Source organism: Meles meles, chromosome 20 (assembly GCF_922984935.1).
Source record: "Meles meles chromosome 20, mMelMel3.1 paternal haplotype, whole genome shotgun sequence".
Lineage (NCBI taxonomy): Eukaryota > Metazoa > Chordata > Mammalia > Carnivora > Mustelidae > Meles > Meles meles.
In genome coordinates, this window is record NC_060085.1 from 7,607,105 (window position 1) to 7,625,146 (window position 18,042).

The 18,042-nt window shown below is 50.9% G+C and overlaps 1 protein-coding gene across 4 annotated transcripts; it reads right to left on the reverse strand.

Annotated features, from left to right (window-relative positions):
• Positions 1–7,407: 7,407 nt before the first annotated feature.
• KEAP1 (kelch like ECH associated protein 1) lies at positions 7,408–16,238 on the reverse strand. Of its 4 annotated transcripts, none has more exons than XM_045991155.1 (6): positions 15,759–16,238; positions 13,085–13,792; positions 10,474–11,159; positions 9,210–9,415; positions 8,753–8,929; positions 7,408–8,151 (listed from the first exon to the last, which is right to left on the reverse strand). In XM_045991155.1, the coding sequence occupies exons 2-6, from the start codon at positions 13,721–13,723 to the stop codon at positions 7,985–7,987; spliced, it is 1,875 nt and encodes a 624-aa protein (XP_045847111.1). In that variant the 5' UTR covers positions 13,724–13,792; positions 15,759–16,238; the 3' UTR covers positions 7,408–7,984. The 4 variants fall into 4 exon arrangements, with proteins under 4 accessions (XP_045847111.1, XP_045847109.1, XP_045847108.1 ...); XM_045991153.1 differs by having other exon boundaries at positions 13,085–13,770; positions 15,759–16,237; XM_045991152.1 differs by lacking the exon at positions 15,759–16,238 and adding an exon at positions 15,383–15,720 and having other exon boundaries at positions 13,085–13,770.
• Positions 16,239–18,042: the final 1,804 nt, after the last annotated feature.

An 18,042-nucleotide genomic window follows, 5' to 3' on the forward strand; every position in this document is an offset into this window, starting at 1 on the left:
GCAGTTTCCTGATGCATTTGCAGTTGTGTTTCATTTACTATAAATATAACTTACCCAGAAGTCGTGAAGAATGCTAATTAAAAAAAAAAATAGGAACAAGCCAAGGTCAGGTAATTTTGCACCCCGGGCCCCTCCAATCTTGTTCCTTTTCTAGCTCTCCTTTTCTGGCAACAGTTTCTCTTTCTGCCTGGAAGCCCACAAGAGGGTGCTGCATTCCTTTTAGACCACACCTCCTGCATGGGCCCAGAGAGTTAGGGGCAGCTACAAAACCCTCACAAAATAAAGCGATGGGTTGGTGGAATCACTGATTTTTCACAGGTTACAAGAGCAAGGGAGGAATTTTAAGGAGCACAGGTAAAGTGGTCTGAGGTGACTGAATGTTATACCATTACCTTGCTAACCCTAACCTTGCTAACCCCGATCAATGTTAGCATATCAGGTTTCCAGTACTTACCTCATTCCTACCAGTAATACTACATTTATTGTATCTTACTGTGCGCCAGGTGCTAGGTAGTTATTATCCCCATTTTACAGACGAGGAAAGCCAGGCACAGACAGGATTTGCGCCAAGTTTGAATGCCAGATATGCGTCTCAAGCCTAGTCTGTTGATTCCAGTATATTCTTTCCCTCCCCCCAACCCCTGCTTAAGTTCTCTCTTTTGCAAAATTTAGTTCCACTGACATTTATATTATATATTTTGAAAGATTTTTATTTATTTGACAGAGATCACAAATAGGCGGGGGTGGGGGTGGGGGGGTGGGAAGCAGGGTCCGTCCTGAGCAGAGAGCCCGATGTGGGGCTTGATCCCAGGACCCTGAGATCATGACCTGAGCTGAAGGCAGAGGCTTAACCCACTGAGCCACCCAGGTGCCCGACATTTATATTTTAAAACCAGATGCAGAGCATCTGGTGGCTCAGTGGGTTGAGCATCTGCCTTCGGCTTAGGTCATGATCCCAGCGTTCTGGGATCAAGTCCCATATCAGGCTCCTTGCTGAGTGAGGAGCCTGCTTCTCCCTCTGCCTGCCACTCCCCCTGCCTTTGCTCTCTCTCTCTGACAAATAAATAAAATCTTAAAAAAAAAAAAAAGGCAAAACAAAACAGAATGCACACCCAAGGGAGAAGATAGTCACTGAATTGAAGGCATGTTGTATTGCACAAACCAGGGGACTCTAGCATCCAGAATGACAGTGCCTTTCACAGAGCTCAACGTTACCCTAGACACTGTCCACTTGACTGAGAGTGGGAAGTTATTTGTTTCCTATATGACTATGACTCCATCCTCTTTCACCGTCATCTTTGATAATCTTTTTTTTTAAGATTTATTTGTTTATTTGACAGAGAGAGAGAGAGAGAGAGAGAGAGATCACAAGCAGGCAGAGAGGCAGGCAGAGGGAGGGGGGAAGCAGGCTCCCCACTGAGCAGAGAGCCCGATGTTGGGCTCGATTCCAGGACCCCGAGACCAGGACCTGAGCTAAAGGCAGAGGCTTAACCCAGTGAGCCACCCAGGTGCCCTTTGATAATCTCTCTATACTGAAACTTCCCCTCAGCTTATAAACATGCTGTTTTCTGAATCTCAAAAACAAAACCCCAAACCCTCCCTGAACTCTTTGTTCCTCTCTAGCTTTCACCCAGTCTGCCTCTTCTCATCCAAATGCCGCAGAAGAGATGTTCTCTTCCTCAGTGTTCCTCACTGATTCAGTGTTGTCTTCTCGGCACTTGCACCTGTTTCAAGGAGGCACTCCCTAAGTTTGTACTGTAGGGATCTGTTGCTTTACCCTCACCAGTCTCCTGAAGTGGTTCTCTATAAGATTGCTTTCCAGTTACCAAATCCAGTAGGGATTTGAAGGCGTCTATCCTTCTGAAGCTCTTTGCACTTCATAGCATTATTCCTTAAAATTTTTGTGTTCCCCAAAGAACAAATAATTCAATCAAGAAATGGCAGAGGACATGAACAGAGATTTCTGCAAAGAAGACATCCAGATGGCCGACAGACACATGAAAAAGTGCTCCACATCACTCGGCATCTGGGAAATACAAATCAAAACCACAATGAGATACCACCTCACACCAGTCAGAATGGCTAAAATTAACAAGTCAGGAAACAACAGATGCTGGTGAGGATGCGGAGAAAGGGGAACCCTCCTACACTGTTGGTGGGAATGCAAGCTGGTGCAACCACTCCGGAAAACAGCATAGAGGTTCCTCAAAAAGTTGAAAATAGAGCTACCCTCTGACCCAGCAATTGCACTACTGGGTATTTACCCTAAAGATACAAAAGTAGTGATCCAAAGGGGCACGTGCACCCGAATGTTTATAGCAGCAATGTCCACAATAGCCAAACTATGGAAAGAACCTAGATGTCCATCAACAGATGAATGGATAAAGAAGATGTGGTATATATATACAATGGAATACTATGCAGCCATCAAAAGAAATGAAATCTTGCCATTTGCAACGATGTGGATGGAACTAAAGGGTATTATGCTTAGTGAAATAAGTCAATCAGAGAAAGACAATTATCATATGATCTCCCTGATATGAGGAAGTGGAGATGCAACGTAGGGGGCTGGGGGGGAAGGAAAAGAATAAATGAAACAAGATGGGATCAGGAGGGAGACAAACCATAAGAGATTCTTAATGTCACAAAACAAACTGAGGGGGGAGGGGGGGGAGGGAGAGGGTGGTGGGGTTATGGACATTGGGGAGGGAATGGGTTATGGTGAGTGCTATGAAGTGTATAAACCTGGTGATTCACAGACCTGTACCCCTGGGGCTAATAATACATTATATGTTTATTAAATTTTTTTTTAAATTTCTAAAAATAAAAATTTTTGTGTTCAACTTTTTCTCTTCTTAGCCTCTGTGACACTATACTTTTCTTAGTTTCCTCGTGTTTTTCTGCTGCGGTTGTTTGTTGGGGCTTCTCTTCCATATACTCAAGTGTTTCTCAGAATGTGCTTTTTAAAAAAAAATTATTTATTTATTTGACAGAGAGGCCACAAGTAGGCAGAGAGGCAGGCAGAGTAAGAGGGGGAAGCAGGCTCCCGCTGAGCAGAGAACCCGATGCAGAGCTCGACGCCAGGATCCTGAGATCATGACCTGAGCTGAAGGCAGTAGCTTAACCCACTGAGCCACCCAGGTGCCCCTCAGAATGTGCTTTTAACCTGCTGCTGTTCCTACACCAGTATGTCTTGGAATGTGGTCCCTGGACAAACAGCACCAGCATCAACTGGGAATTTTAGAAATGCAATTTCTTGGGACCCACTTATAGAGTGAGAGACTTCTGGAAAATTTAACACTCATGGTTAAAAAAAAAAAAAAAGCAAACTAGGTATAGAGGGGAGCTTCCTGAACTTGGAAGAAGTTCCAGCAAAGCTTAAGGTATAGGTGACAGAAAATCGTTCGGCAAACATCAGATTGAATGGTGGCACATTAGAAGCACTCACCTTATTGTTAGGAATAAGATAACTATTCCCCCCCTATTCCCACAATGAACCAACATTTCCCAGAAGGTCTTAGCTAATGCTGTAAGGCAAGAAAAAGAAACGAGTGGTGTAACTACTGAAAAAGATGGCATTCTACTACTACTATCTGTAGACGATTTAACTCTCTGCTTAAAAAAAAAACAAAACAGAAAACTAGAAAAAGGCTGGTGGGAGATCAAAATATCTAAATCAAAACTTTTCATATACCAGAAATACCAATTTTATTCTATTTTTCCAGAAATACCAATTGTAAAAGATCCAGGAGTAAAGATCTCATTGACAACAACCACAGCCATAAAACTCCCATGAATAAACCCTTCGCAAGTCCTTTGTGGAGAAATTATAAAGCCTTCCTGAGGACAGCAAAGAAGACTTCACTAAACAGGTACACTAAGTTCACGAACAGAGAGACCTAATATTGTAAAAACATTATTTCACCCCAACTCGATAATTTTAATGCAACCCAATTAAAATTTTCATGGAATTTCATTCATGAAGCAAAGAATAAATATGCAATAACAGAATAGCTCAGGGGTTTTTTGTTTAAAAAAATAGAAAAAGGAGAGGGACTTATTCTGATATTAAGACATGTTACAAAACTTCAGTAATTTAAATGACAAAATTGATGCAAAAATGGATATTTAGGTAAAACAGTAGTAATCTGATATAACAGAATAGAGGTCCCATACATACATGAGAAGTCTGTGTATGATTGGGATAGCATTTAAGAACTACGGATAAAGAATTAATTAGTCAAGAAATGGCTTGAAAAATAAATGGTGGAGCAGCAATAGCTATCCATGCAAAAAATTAAATTTCTACTCAATACTGTATATACCAACAAATTCCTGTTGGATTTAAAAACGGTACAAAAACAAAACAATCATATCTGATGGAAAAACAGCACAAAAATTTCTTGGTGTCTCTATTAGTCAGGATTCTTGGTTTTAACAGAACCAACAAAAACGGGTTCTGGTTACCTTAAGTGGAAACAATGTATGGGCAGGAGACAACAACTTAACAAATGGGTAGGAAGCCACGAAAAATGCAATAGTCCTTAAATATGACACAGAAGGGACAAAACATCAAGGAAGAGTGATAAATTCAACTGTGTGAAATTTATAAAAAGCTTCTAGAAGCAGTAAGAATGTGGTTTGTTACAACCACTTTGGAGAGGAATCTGGCAGGATATAAGGAAAGCTGTGCTTGCCCTAAGATCTAGTAAGTTCCACCTCTTAGTATCCCCCTGGAGAAATACACACATTTGTGCCCAAGAAGACATGGTTAAGAGTAGGCATTTCAGCCTTATCTGTAATTCGGAGAAATGAAAGGACCTAAGACTGTAGGTACTGGAAGAGATAAAACAGAACATAGGTACCTGGCAAAAGGAATGTGACATCACAGACAAAAAGATCTAGAAATCTGAGGGGGAAAAGCAAATTGCAGAATAATACAGGCAACATTATACCATTTTTATACAGAAATACATAGAACATGTCTGCAGTTTGTTTTAAGTTGAGAGGGGGCTGGAATGGAGAGATAGTAAGATTTCAGCTTTATCTATAATGTTATATTTTTTTAAGGTAATACTTAGGTATTTAACAATTAAAGAGAAATGAGGATGGCCCACAGGGCCTCTTCTGACACCATGTTCCTCTTCCCTCTCAGAGTTCACCTAGATTGCTTCCCAATGCCACAGGACCTTTGCATGTGATGCTTCTTCTATCCAGAATCTTACTCTTCCTTTCCTCATCAAGTTTACATTATCAGTTCCTTTGGATTTCTGTGCCCCCATCTCAACAATGGTTTCTCAGAGCCTCTGACCTAGGTCAAGCTCCTGGCCTTCAGAGGGCCTGTCTTTGCACCTAATTACATATGTACTTTGTGATCATTAATTCTAGCTCTCCGAGTGTCATGCCTGTTCCTCATTGTGTCTGAACACCTCACTTTGGCTCTGATAAAACAGCCATTCCAGAACTACCTGTTGGAAGCATTAAAGCCTGGAGGCTAGAAAAATGACTTTACACCCTCCTAAAACAATTTTACTTTGAGGCCTCAAACCTGACACATCCCCAAACATGGTTACTTCTCTTCTATACCTGCAGCCTCCTCAAAGCTTCTCTACCCCTGGCTGCTGAGTAAGGTTGAAGCCACACAGGAACATTCCTAAATCTCTGCTGTCCTTATCTCATCAGTCTTCTCACCGTGGATTCAACCTATCCATTCCCACAGCCTCATCCAAACTGGTGTCCTCTCACCTGCCTAACGCAATAGCTGCTTCACCTTTCCCGTGCACTCCAGTTGGCAGTCACCTGTGCCCATATACCTTCCAGAGCCATTGACTTTCAAATGGGAACTTAACCATGACCCCCAGCAGCCTATCACTCAACACAGTTGTAATACTGCTTCAGCATCTGGCTTACCTGCGGAGATGCCCCAGTTTACCCGGGGGGGGGGGGGTGTAGCTGAGGGGTTCTGGGATGCCAGCCTTCCGGTGTTCAAACTGGGACTGTCCTGGGGAAAACCAGGACAAGTTGGTCAACCTACTCCTCTGCCAGGCTGTAATTTCCATGAAGGCGGGGATCATCTGGGGCCTGTTCCCTACCCTAGCCCCTTTGATACCTGGTGCAACGGCTGTCTTTGCGGAGTTGGAAAGGGAGTGTCAATACTCACCTTTGTTGGTCCAGCAAGTTTACATGCCCAGTCGGTGTCCAAGTACCATTTTTGCAGGTAAGAAACTGTTCACCTTGCTTTGCTGAATCAGCTGAAATCTGACCTCAAGACCAGGGTTCTAACCCTTGTAGAAGGAAACACCACTCTGGGATAGGCTGTGTGGCTTCTGGCAACCGGATTACATGCAAATTCCTTTTGACTCTAGATTAGATCGCTGTTTCCGGAACTTTCACTGATAGACACACTGACCCCACGGGACCTCCTTCTGTCCCTTCTCACACGCAGGGTTAGCGCACGCTGTGGCTGCTTCGGTGTCCACTAGAGTCGAATCTAAACCCTACCACTTTGTGGCCTCATGACCTTGGGCAAGTCGCTTCCCTGAACCTCTCTGATCTGTAAAGAACGCAGGCTTGCCTTCCTAGCTCACAGCACTCTTGAGGATCAAGTAATGTGCAAAAAACTGCAAATGCTAAAAGGCTGTCCAGATACTGTTTACAATTCTTTGTCCTTCCCCACCCATTCAATGCACCTGATGCAGATTTATTTTCTTGTTCCAATAAAACCTTAGAAGAGGACCAAGGAAGCGGCGTGACCAAGACAACCTTCAGGTGACTTGAGTGAATGAAGCTGCGGAGATGGGAGGTTAAGGTTTTCCCGGGAAGGAATCAAATGTCTCCTCGCTAAGCCCCTTGGGAGAGTCTGGGACATTCCTGACAGCTGAGACCACACTTCGTTCCTCTTTGTTCCACTCTCCCAATACAAACAGTTCATTGCCTTAAGGAGAGAGCCAGGCTGTATATCACCTTCACAGGGATTGTTCGGAAGAGGAGACCAGGTTCCAGCGAGCACTGTGCCAAAGAAAATTCCCAAGAGCCCCTTTTGTCCTTTTAATACCCAGGCACCTAAATAAAAGGCTCAGTCTGTGCAACTGAAGCGCATAAAAATTCCCGGATAGATTTTCACCGATTTGAAAGGCATGTTGGGGATGGTTTGCCTGAAAATAGAACTCCAGGGAGACCTAAAAGAGAGGTGTCAAGGAGTTAGGTCATTGTCTTCAAAGCAGCCCTACGTGACAAAGTGAGCCCTGTGTGGCTTGCCTATGGGGAGACAGATGCCCTACATGTCAAGATGCCGTGGGCAGAGATAACGAACTGGTTTCATATTCAAACTCAAAATCAAAGACTTGAGTATGTTTCCGAAGAGTCCTTTCTGTCCTCGGGTTCAAGACCTCCAGCTGAGAGCCCGGGTGGAAGACACTAGTTAGTTTGTTCTTTATTTTCATTGGAAAGTTATAGGGTTACTTATCAACAAAATGACTGTCCAGGGCAGAGATATCCAGTGGTTTCTATGTACAGGCCCATCCCTGGGGTCCACACCTCCACAGGAGCCTCACCCCAGAGGCCTCAGCTGGCTCCTTCCCAGGCCTCCAGGAACCAACCACAAAGACACAAGGAACAAAAACCCCGCCTGACCTCAGCACCTGTTTTCACCCCAAAGGGAGGTGGCGGCTGCTGGTTTGGGACCCAGGCCTACTCTCAGAGTCGTGGGTGCAGAGGCCTCTCTCCTGGGAACCTGCCCTTCATGCGCCCCCCCCCCCTCCCAGGAAGGCTCTCCTGGACATTCCTGGGACAACTCGGACAGGCTCATGGGCTCCTGTTGTGGCCTTCTTTTCTTTCTAGTTGTCATCTGAACACTGAGGCATCTCAGCCTCCCATCTTGGAGGATAAGCATTTGCACTGCTGCCTTTTCTTTTGTCCCCGTTTTTGTACAAAAACAACAATACTCTCGATCAGACCATTTTTTTGCCCAAGAAACACAAGTGGCTCAACAGGTACAGTTCTGCTGGTCGATCTGCTTCCGGCAGGGTTCCATGGTGACAGCAACACCCACCCCGCTCCGGCCAGATGTCATGTGGGTCACCTCACTCCAGGTGTCTGTGTCTGGGTCGTAACACTCCACACTGTCCAGGAACGTGTGACCATCGTAGCCTCCTGCAGGGAGAGCAGAGGAAGCAGTCACCCCCTCTGAGGGCAGAGGAAAGAAAGAGGGAGAGGGGGCGCCTGGGTGGCTCAGTGGGTTAAGCCGCTGCCTTCGGCTCGGGTCATGATCTCAGGGTCCTGGGATCGAGTCCCACATCGGGCTCTCTGCTCCGCAGGGAGCCTGCTTCCCTCTCTCTCTCTCTGCCTGCCTCTCTGCCTACTTGTGATCTCCTGTCTCTCGCTGTCAAATAAATAAATAAAAATTTAAAAAAAAAAAAAAGAAAGAGGGAGAGGGAGGGGCACCGGGGTGGCTCAGTGGGTAAAAGCCTCTGCCTTCTGCTCAGGTCATGATCCCAGGGTCCTGGGATCGAGCCCCGCATCGGGCTCTCTACTCAGCAGGGAACCTGCTTCCCCCCCTCCCCCGCACCTGCCTCTCTGCCTACTTATAATCTCTGCCTGTCAAATAAATAAATAAAATCTTAAAAAAAAAAAAAAAAAAGAAAGAAAGAGGGAGAGGGAACCACAAGAAGCCCTCCTACGGGGATCTGAACCTGGCCCCAAAGATGGGGTTAATCGGGCTTCTCCACCCAGGTCCCCGCCCCCAGGGCCTCACCGAGAACGTAGATCCTGCCCTGGTGCACAGTAATCCCCAGGGCGCTTCGCCGATGCTTCATGGGAGCTACAAAAGTCCACGTTTCTGTCTCCACGTCATAGCGCTCCACGCTGTTCAGCTGGTCCTGACCATCGTAGCCCCCCGCAGCATAGATACAGTTGTGCAAGACACAGACTCCTAAACCACACCATGCAAAGACAGTGACTCCAGGGCCTGGCGCTGGGGGCCCCAGGCACTGCCTTCTTGGGGGCGCCCTCCCCTCTCCCCTCTTCCGGGGCACCCTTCAGAAACACAGCTGGAAGAGAAGAGCTCCGATGGTAGGTCGGGATCTAGCTCTCCTGGGCGTGCCGCAGGGTTTAAGACTGAAACCGGAAGCCTCCCCCAGGCCTTGCTGAGTTTCATTCCCCAGGGTGGGAGGGGGTTCCTCCACGCTCCCTTCCCGGCAGCCCCCACCCACCTGCCCCACTTCGGATGGTGTTCATGGGCGTGATCATTCGCCACTCATCTCTCTCTGGGTAGTAACACTCGGCTGAGTTGAGGCGGTTTGTTCCATCGAAGCCCCCGACGGCATAGAGCAAACGGTTGAGGACGGCCACCCCCACCCCGATCCTTCGAGTCAGCATTGGGGCCACCAAGTGCCACTCGTCCCGCTCTGGCTCATACCTGCAAGGGCATAATAACGACAATAGCGATCATAGCCGACCTGTATGGAACACTATGCCCCGACGTGCTGCCTGTTCTTTATGCACTTGAACTCTTTACTCCTCGTAGCATGTCTCTGAGGAAACAGGTTCACAGCCATTATCTGCTCAAGGTTACCTGCATGTCTGCTGGACGCTGAGGGTGGTCCCACCGTATACCACTGCCAGGCCCCATGCTGCGTGTTGTTAGCTCCCCAAAAACCCTCTTAGCCTGTTGGACAGGTGGTCCTCTTTATCATCTCCCACTGCCCCATCACCTTCAGATGACAAGACAGAAGCACAGAGGGATGAAATGGCATGTCCCCGGTCACCACGGAGGTGGGGCTGGAGGTCTGACCCAGCCTTCTAGGACACCAGAATCCTAATTCTAACAACCAGCCTACCACCCAGGATGGTTTCTGTCAAAGTGTGCTGTTTGTTTAAAATTCCCATTCCCTAGCCCCGCTCCAAACCCAGCGATGCCAGATCTTAGCAGTGGGCTAGGAAGTTTGTTTTAACAAGTTCTCCAGCTGAGAACTGTATCCTGGATCATGCTTCTAGAAGAGGAGAAGGCGGAGGACTGACTGTGCAAAAGTTGAAAGCCAAAATTGCTTGGCCTCTTAACACAGGGTCACCATGCAGTTGTGCAGGTTGTGCACTGCACAAGGGGTCACCTTCCACATAGAAGACCTCATATATCCGTTTATTATGGCAGTTTTGGGGCAGATGGCAGTAAGGTGTCATGCTGTAATAAAATTAGCATTTTACCACAACTTCAAACTGATAGAACTCCTTCCAAATCTGCAGGAGTTGTATGGGTTTGTGACAGCCCTGTAAGCAATTCCCAGGCCCAAGACACATCATCCAACGTCACTGACCACAAATCTCCCATGGATTTAGCTTCACCTGAGGTTTCCACTCCCTGAAGGCAGAGTGCAGAGAAAGGCACCTAACAACAGGGGGAATCCCCAAATCCCAGTGGGTTAGGACCTGTGAGCAATGGGAACCTCCGAGCTTACCCCTCTGGCCCCTGCCACTCACCTCTCCACGCTGTTGTGGTGGATGCAGCCATGGGAGCCACCAACGGCATAGATGTGGCCATCGATGACCCCAACCCCGATCCGGTTGCGTGGTACACTCATGGGGGCACAGGGCGACCACTGGTTGGTCATGGGGTTATAGCAGTCCAGGGCATTGGAGTCGGTGTTGCCGTCGGGCGAGTTGTTCCGGCCGCCCACGGCGTACAGCAGCCCACCCACGACGCAGCCGGCCAGGCCGCTGCGGGGCACCTGCAGGTCTGCCAGTCGGAGCCAGGTGCCGTCACTGGGGTTGTAGGCCTCCAGGTAGCTGAGTGACTGGCGGAAGTAGCCGCCGGCGGTGTAGATGAGCCGGCCAACCTTGGGCGCCCGACAGGGCATCACCTGCGTGGGTTTATGCAAGGTGAGCTCCTGGAAGATCTTGACCAGGTAGTCCTTGCAGCGCGAGTCTGACTGCAGGATCTCGCACTTCTGCAGCTGCAGCTGCAGGAAGCGGGGCGTGAGCGAGTGGCAGCGCACAGCGCGGAGCAGCGCCTGCACGTAGAAGCGCCGCTGCTCGCAGTCGTACTTCACCCAGTTGATGCAGGCGTGGAAGACCTCGGACTCGCAGCGCACGTTCAGATCGTCTCGGCTGATGAGCGTCACCAGCTGGCAATGGGACAGGTTGAAGAACTCCTCTTGCTTGGCCACCTGCGGAGGGCATTACGGTGACAGGCTGACTCCCCTCGACCGCGGGATGACTGCGGACAAGTCACTCAACCTGCCTCTCACCATCTCGGTTTCCTATTTCGTAAAACGGGGATCCGGATAGTGCGAACCTCACAGCTTGTGAAGATTGGAGTTACTACTCCACGCCAGGCCTATACTACCTAAGTACTCAGGCAAATGAGCAAAGACACAATGTTCTTTGTACCTTTTTGTATCATTTTGTGCTTGGACTACAAGATTGTTACCTTTTCTTACTTTTTTTTTTTTAAGATTTTATTTATTTATTTGACAGAGAGAGATCACAAGTAGGCAGAGAGGCAGGCAGAGAGGGGGAGGGGGGAAGCAGGCTCCCTGCTGAGCAGAGAGCCCGATGCGGGACTCGATACCAGGACCCTGAGATCATGACCTGAGCCGAAGGCAGCAGACCAACCCACTGAGCCACCCAGGTGCCCCTCTTTTTTTTTTAATTTTTAGAAGATTTTATTTATTTGACAGACAGAGATCACAAGTAGGCAGCGAGGCAGGCAGGAGTGGGGGAGAAGCAGGACCCCTGCTGAGCAGAAAGCCCACTGGATCCCAGGACCCTGAGATCATGACCCCAGCGGAAGGCAGAGGCTTAACCCACTGAGCCACCCAGGTGCCCCAATTGTTACTCTTTAAACGATATTACTTTTTCAAAAGGACAGATTGACTAAGTAGGAAAAAATAGCCACAGAATATTCTAGAAAAAGTGTAGGCTCTAAAGAAAGTAGGCTGAGCTGCACCTTGGCCCCCTCTTTCTAACGAGGTGACCTTGGGCAATAATCCGTGCCTTGGTTTTCCTCCTCCATTAGTAGCTACCTCACAGCTGGGCTACTCCTAGGGCATGCAGGGCCCCAGGCAAATATTTCTTGTCAGGCACCAGACCATATAAATAATTTCAGCCACCCCTCATCAGCAGGTCACCGACACTCTGGTACCCCAAGCCCACGCAATCCCTTTAAAGAAACATCGCACAGGCCTGCGGGAAAGCCCAGCTCACAGACCACCTTTCTGGAAGCCAGAGGCCCTAGGACTAATGCTAGCCTCCTCGGAGCTTCTGGTTAAGCCCACACCCGGGGGCAGAGGGAAGGAGAACATCAGCCCTTAAGGAGAGAAACTGAAACCAGGACGGTATCTACCTCAGCTGATCCCAGCCACTGGAGGAGGACTTTGAAAATTTCCAGGAAGGCCCTCTAAAGCATGGGACTCCCTAAGGCACGGGGCCTGGGGTACAGCCCTGCTGGGCCACAGCTAAGGGTGGTGCTTCCTCATAGGATAGTGGGGAAAACCCAATGATTTAAAGAATGGAAATCACTTAGTACAGGGGTGAGCCCACAACAAGTGCTCAACAAACACTTATTATTATTGTCATCCCCAAGGGCACAACCTCTAGGGCCTGCCACCCACGGATCTGGGCTCATCATTGCGATTTTACAAGGAATCGCTTATTTTCTGCTCACAACTTCCTCCACTTAAAAACGAAAATGAAACCAACAACAGTGTAAGGACAACACTGCGTGGACCAGAGGAAACATGTCTAAGGGTCCCGTGTGAGGTCGGCAGCATGTCATGGGTGTTCAGTAAGTATCTGCAGACTGTCTGAAACACCGGGCCCTCCTTTAGCGCACCCCAGGCACCCTGCCCCTATTCTTGGCCCCAGAGGAGTCGGGGAGCCCAGAGACAGACCCAGAAAGTTCTCACTTTCCTCAGCTGTTTCCCAGAGTCACCCCTGATCTGTAGACTAGGACCTCAGAACCCAATTTGTCTCCAGCAACCTGACCTGACTCTTCACATCTCAAGGGAAGCCGGGGATGTCCGTCCATCTGTCCCTGGTCCTTCTGATGCCGCCCCCAAGCCCAGGCCCCATGTCTCCTCCAGCAACTCACCTCTCCGAAGTGCATATAGATGTATTCGCGGGCGCGCTGGTGCAGCTCGGCACAGCCGATCTGTTCAGCGAAGTTGGCAATGCCAATGGCGTTGCTGGGGTCCAGCTGCTGCACGAGGAAGTCGCTGCAGGCGCGGACGACGCTGTCGATCTGGTACATGACGGCACCGTTCATCACGTGGAGCACGCACTTCTCACCCATGGAGATGGAGGCCGTGTAGGCAAACTCAATGAGGCGCTCCATGACCTTGGGGTGGATGCCCTCAATGGACACCACCTCCATGCCCTGCTCCCGTAGCCCATTGGTGAACATGGCCTTGAAGACGGGGCTAGATGAGGCCAGCACCACCTTGTGAGCCATGAACTGGGCGGCTGGCGCGTCCTCGTATTTGACCTGCAGTGTGACGTCACACAGCTGCTGGCTGAGCCGCAGTTCGTTCATGATGCCGAAGGCCTGCTTGGTGTGGTCCTCCAGCGTGTAGCTGAAGGTGCGGTTGCCGTGCTGGGAGGGCGTCACCTCGGCTTTGCACTCGGTGGAGGCGTACATCACCGTGTCCTCTGCCCCCTCAGGGCGCTGTGACCTCAGGGGAAGGAATCGGGTGCGGGCCCCAGCCCCGCTAGGCCTGGGTTCTGGCTGCATGGGGTTCCAGGTGACAAGGGACAACACCACCACTGGCACTCAGAGGCCTGGAGGAGGGAGAGCACAGGGCTGGGGGCAGGGCCTGGGGGTCAGGCCTCCTTTTTTTCAGATAAAGCGACTCCTAGACCAGTTTTCCTTCCCAAGCCCAGATGAAGCAATGTCCATTTGTGCTCACTAACTGCCACACGGCCTCAGAGCCCAAGAGTTCATCTTAAAACACAGGTCGGACGATGTCCCCCCACCATCCCCACTCAGAATCCCCCCCACAACTCCCTGTGGCATGAAGAGTAAAACCAAACTCTGCAGTGTCCTACCCTACACAGTCAGCCTCTGTCCGCCTCTTTCCTTTGCTCACTCTGTTCCAGAGATCAGCTCTATCCCTTCCCAATAGAGCGCATCTAGCTCATTCGCAGTATCTACTGTGTGCCAGGCACTGTTCTAGGCACTGGAAACATAGCAGAGGAGAAAGGCAGACATAAACCGTGCCGCCCTGGAGAGGTCACTTGGGGAGGGATGGGCCATAAGTGAAATAAGCGAGACTTGAGGAGAAGTTGGGATTGGGAAGAAAAGGACAACAGCATTGTGACAGGGTGCCTTGGGGCAGTTAGTTTAAATCGGGTAGTCCAGGGCTCTGTTAGAGCTGAGACAAGAAGGACATACACGTGAAAGGGGTTTTCCAGGCAGAGGGAATGGCAAGTTCAAAGGCTCAAAGGCAGAATGAGAGAGATGATCTGGAGAGTCGGAGAGAAGTGTAACGAGAGATACACAGGCTTCCATGAAACCTGTGGAGTCTGGAGGGCCAGGGCTGGAGCTGTGTTTTGAAAGATCCGCTCTGAGAAGACCGGAATTTGCAACAGGCCCCCCAGGTTCTCCACTGATCTTTCCCGGACTCACAGCAGAGTCATCTCCTCCGTTTTTCATTTCCACCACAGCACTTGTCAGAAACCGTAATGACCTCCACTGCTTGCTTGTTGAGGGATGGCCCATGCCTCTGGCCCTCAGCGGCAGGGCTTCTGAAGGCAGGGAGCCCTGTGTAGGTCAAGGCTGTGCCCACCCTCCCATGTGGCTCCCCCACGTCCTGCCTGGGGCCTGGCACTGCTCAGGGGTCAGTAAGCGAGAGGCTGGCTGGCTGCCCACTTCACTGTGCCTGCCACAGCACCCTCCTCCACCGGGCCCAGGGCGCCGCTTGGCCGCCTCTCCCCGGCCGAGGCCCCTGTCCTGCCTCTTGGTCTCTGGCCAGTCGGTCAACGGTGCCCCTAGGACACTGGGCACTTCTCCCCCACGAAGCGATCAGTGGGAGACTGCGCATGCCCTGCCAGAGCCGCCACCAAGGCCTGGAGAAGGGAGGAAGTGACCCCTGCCGTGCGGCCTTTCCACTGCCAACCCCAAGGCGCAGACCAAGCTCCCCAGCGCGCCGGGCTCCCGGGCCCTCGGTCCGAGGGGCACTCCCTGGGCCTCTCGCCCGGCTTGCGTAGCTCCCGGGCCACCCCTCGGGTCGCGCCGTCCAACAAAAGCCGAGGACTCGAGCCGCGCCCTCCTGGCCCTCCGCGAGGCCGCGGGAAGCCCATGGCCACCGGACCCGCGGCGCCCCGTTCCGCGACCCCCGGGGCACTCCCGGCCCGCGGTTCGCCCAGCCCGGACGCAGGCCGCCTCACTCACCCCGCCATGGCCGCGCGCGAGCTCCGCCTCCGTCGCCCAGGCCCGGGCGCCTCCATCGCTGCGCGGGGGGGAGGCGTGGAGCGCGCGCAGGTCACCATGACTAAGCAGAGCCGGGCGCCGGCCGTGTCAGAATAAAAGTCCCCGCGGCCCCCGGCCTCCCGCGGCTGGGAGGGCAGAGGGGCCGCTTCCCCCGCCCCCGCCGTCAGTCACCAAGCTGCGCTGCCCCCGCGCGGCGACCACTCCGGCTGTCATTGCGGCGCGGCGCACCCAGCCGCGTGGTCCGAGCCGCCGGGAATCAGACCCTCGGGTTCGAGGCCCGGAGCGCCCCTGCCTGCACTGGAGATCGGCGGACAGCCCTAGCGGCCGGCGAGCTCACCTCGGCCGCCGCGTAGTCTCCTAGCTCTTGCCGCGGGGTGGGGATGCCCGGGGCACCAAGGCGGCTCCGGGCACAGTGGTGCCACCCGCGCGCAGAGCTTCCGGGAAACCCGAGGGTCCGCGTCCCGGCCGGGAGCGGCTCCCGCTTAACTTTCGCTATGGAGCGTCAGCCGTCGGGGGACCTTGGCCCTGGGGCGGCGAGGCCTGCGGGGTCTTGGACGTCGGGGAGGGGGGGCGGCCTCCGATCTGCCGGGAAGGAGGCGGGGAGAGGGCGGAGAGGCGCGGTGGGGAAGGAGACGCGATTCCCCGCCCTTCCCGCAGGTGCCCGGCACCCCTGGGCAAAGAGTGGGCGAGGGCGCAAGGCCGCGGGTTGGGGTGGGGTGGGGGGGGGGGCGGTCCGGTCTGTCCCCACTTCGCACTGCCCCTTCCACCCGCTCGATTTCGTCATCTCGGCGCATGACTCCTCTCTCCGACCCGCTTTCCTTCCCCCTCCCCCGCCTTTTAAAAAAGATTTTATTTATCTCTTTGTCCGAGAGAGCAGAAGCAGGGGGAGCGGCAGGCAGAGGGAGAAGCAGGCTCCCCGCCGAGCAAGGATCCCAATGCCAGACTCCATCCCAGGACCCTGAGATCATAACCTGAGCCCAACGCAGATGCTTAACCGACTCAGCCACCCAGGCATTCCCGCTCTTCTCCCTTTAACCCCACTCAGTTCAGGCCTCACGGTCCAATGGTCGCAGGATACCTGCTTGGCTTTTCCTTGTCTTTATTGTTTAGTTCTCTCCAATCTAGAGGCGCATGAAACTCGCCTACAGGGGTCTGAAGCCCGGCTCTCCCATTCTCTAGCTCTGTAGGGACAGGTCCCTAATTCGACCTGTCTATGCTTCAATTTTTTCCCTGTAAAGTGGTAATAATACTAGCACCTACCGGCTAGGGGATCCGGAGGACATAGGAACAATTGTTATTTTTCAATGCAAGAGATACTACTGATTTGCCATTTATACCGATTTTATAAAGTTAATTTTTAAATGTACTTATTTTTAAAAGAGCTCATCTAGGGGCGCCTGGGTGGCTCAGTGGGTTAAAGCCTCTGCCTTCGGCTCAGGTCATGATCCCAGAGTCCTGGGATAGAGCCCCACATCCCATCGAGCTCTCTGCTCAGCAGGGAGCCTGCTTCCTTTCCTCTCTCCGCCTGCCTCTCTGCCTATTTGTGATCTCTGTCTGTCAAATAAATAAATAAAATATTTTTTAAAAAAGTAAAAGAGCCTATCTAAGCCAAACTATGGAAGCAGCCTAAGTGTCCATCTATAGATGAATGGGTAAAGAAGATTTGGCATATACTTATAATATTATTCAGCCATAAAAACGAATAAAATCTTGTCATTTGCAACAACATGCATGGAGCTGGGGGGATAAGGCTAAGCAATATAAGCCAGTCAGAGAACGATGAATACCCTATGATTTCACTCATGTGTGGAATTTAAGAAACAAAGGTTGGGGCTCCTGGGCGCCTCAGTTGGTGAAGCACCTGACTCTTGATTTCAGTTTAGGTCAAGATCTCAGGATTGTCAGATGAGCCCCAGAATAGGCTCCATGATGGAGGAGGAGCCTGCTTAAGATTCTTTCTCCCTTGGGGCACCTGGGTGGCTCAGTGGGATAAGCCTCTGCCTTCAGCTTAGGTCCTGATCTCAGGGTCCTGGGAATGATCCTGCTTCCCCCTCCTCTCTGCCTGCCTCTCTGCCTACTTGTGATCACTGTCTATTAAATAAATAAAATATTTGAGAGAAAGGGGGAAAAAAAAGATTCTTTCTCCCTCTCCCTCTGCCCCCCCCATCTTAAAAAAATAAGAAGAAAAAAAAAGAGAGACATCCTGCAAACAGACTCTTAACTATAAAGAACAAAGTGCTGGTTACCAGAGAGGAAGGGGTGGGGGATGGGTGGAATAGATGAAAGGGGTTAATTAAGAGTACGTTCATCAGGATGAGCACTGAGTAATGTATAGAATTATTGAATCACTATATTGAACACCTGAAACTAATACAACACTGTATGGTAACTACACTGGAATCAAAACAATTTAAAAAATTGTTTTAGAGCATGAGTGGGGGAAGGGGAAGGGTCAAAGGGAGAGAAAGAATTTTTTTTTTAGGTTTTATTTATTTACTTGACAGAGAGACATCAAGAGAGGGAACACAAGCAGGGGGAGCAAGAGAGGGAGAAGCAGGCTCCCCACCGAGCAGGGAGCGGGATGCCAGGCTCAATCCAAGGACACTGGAATCGTGATCTGA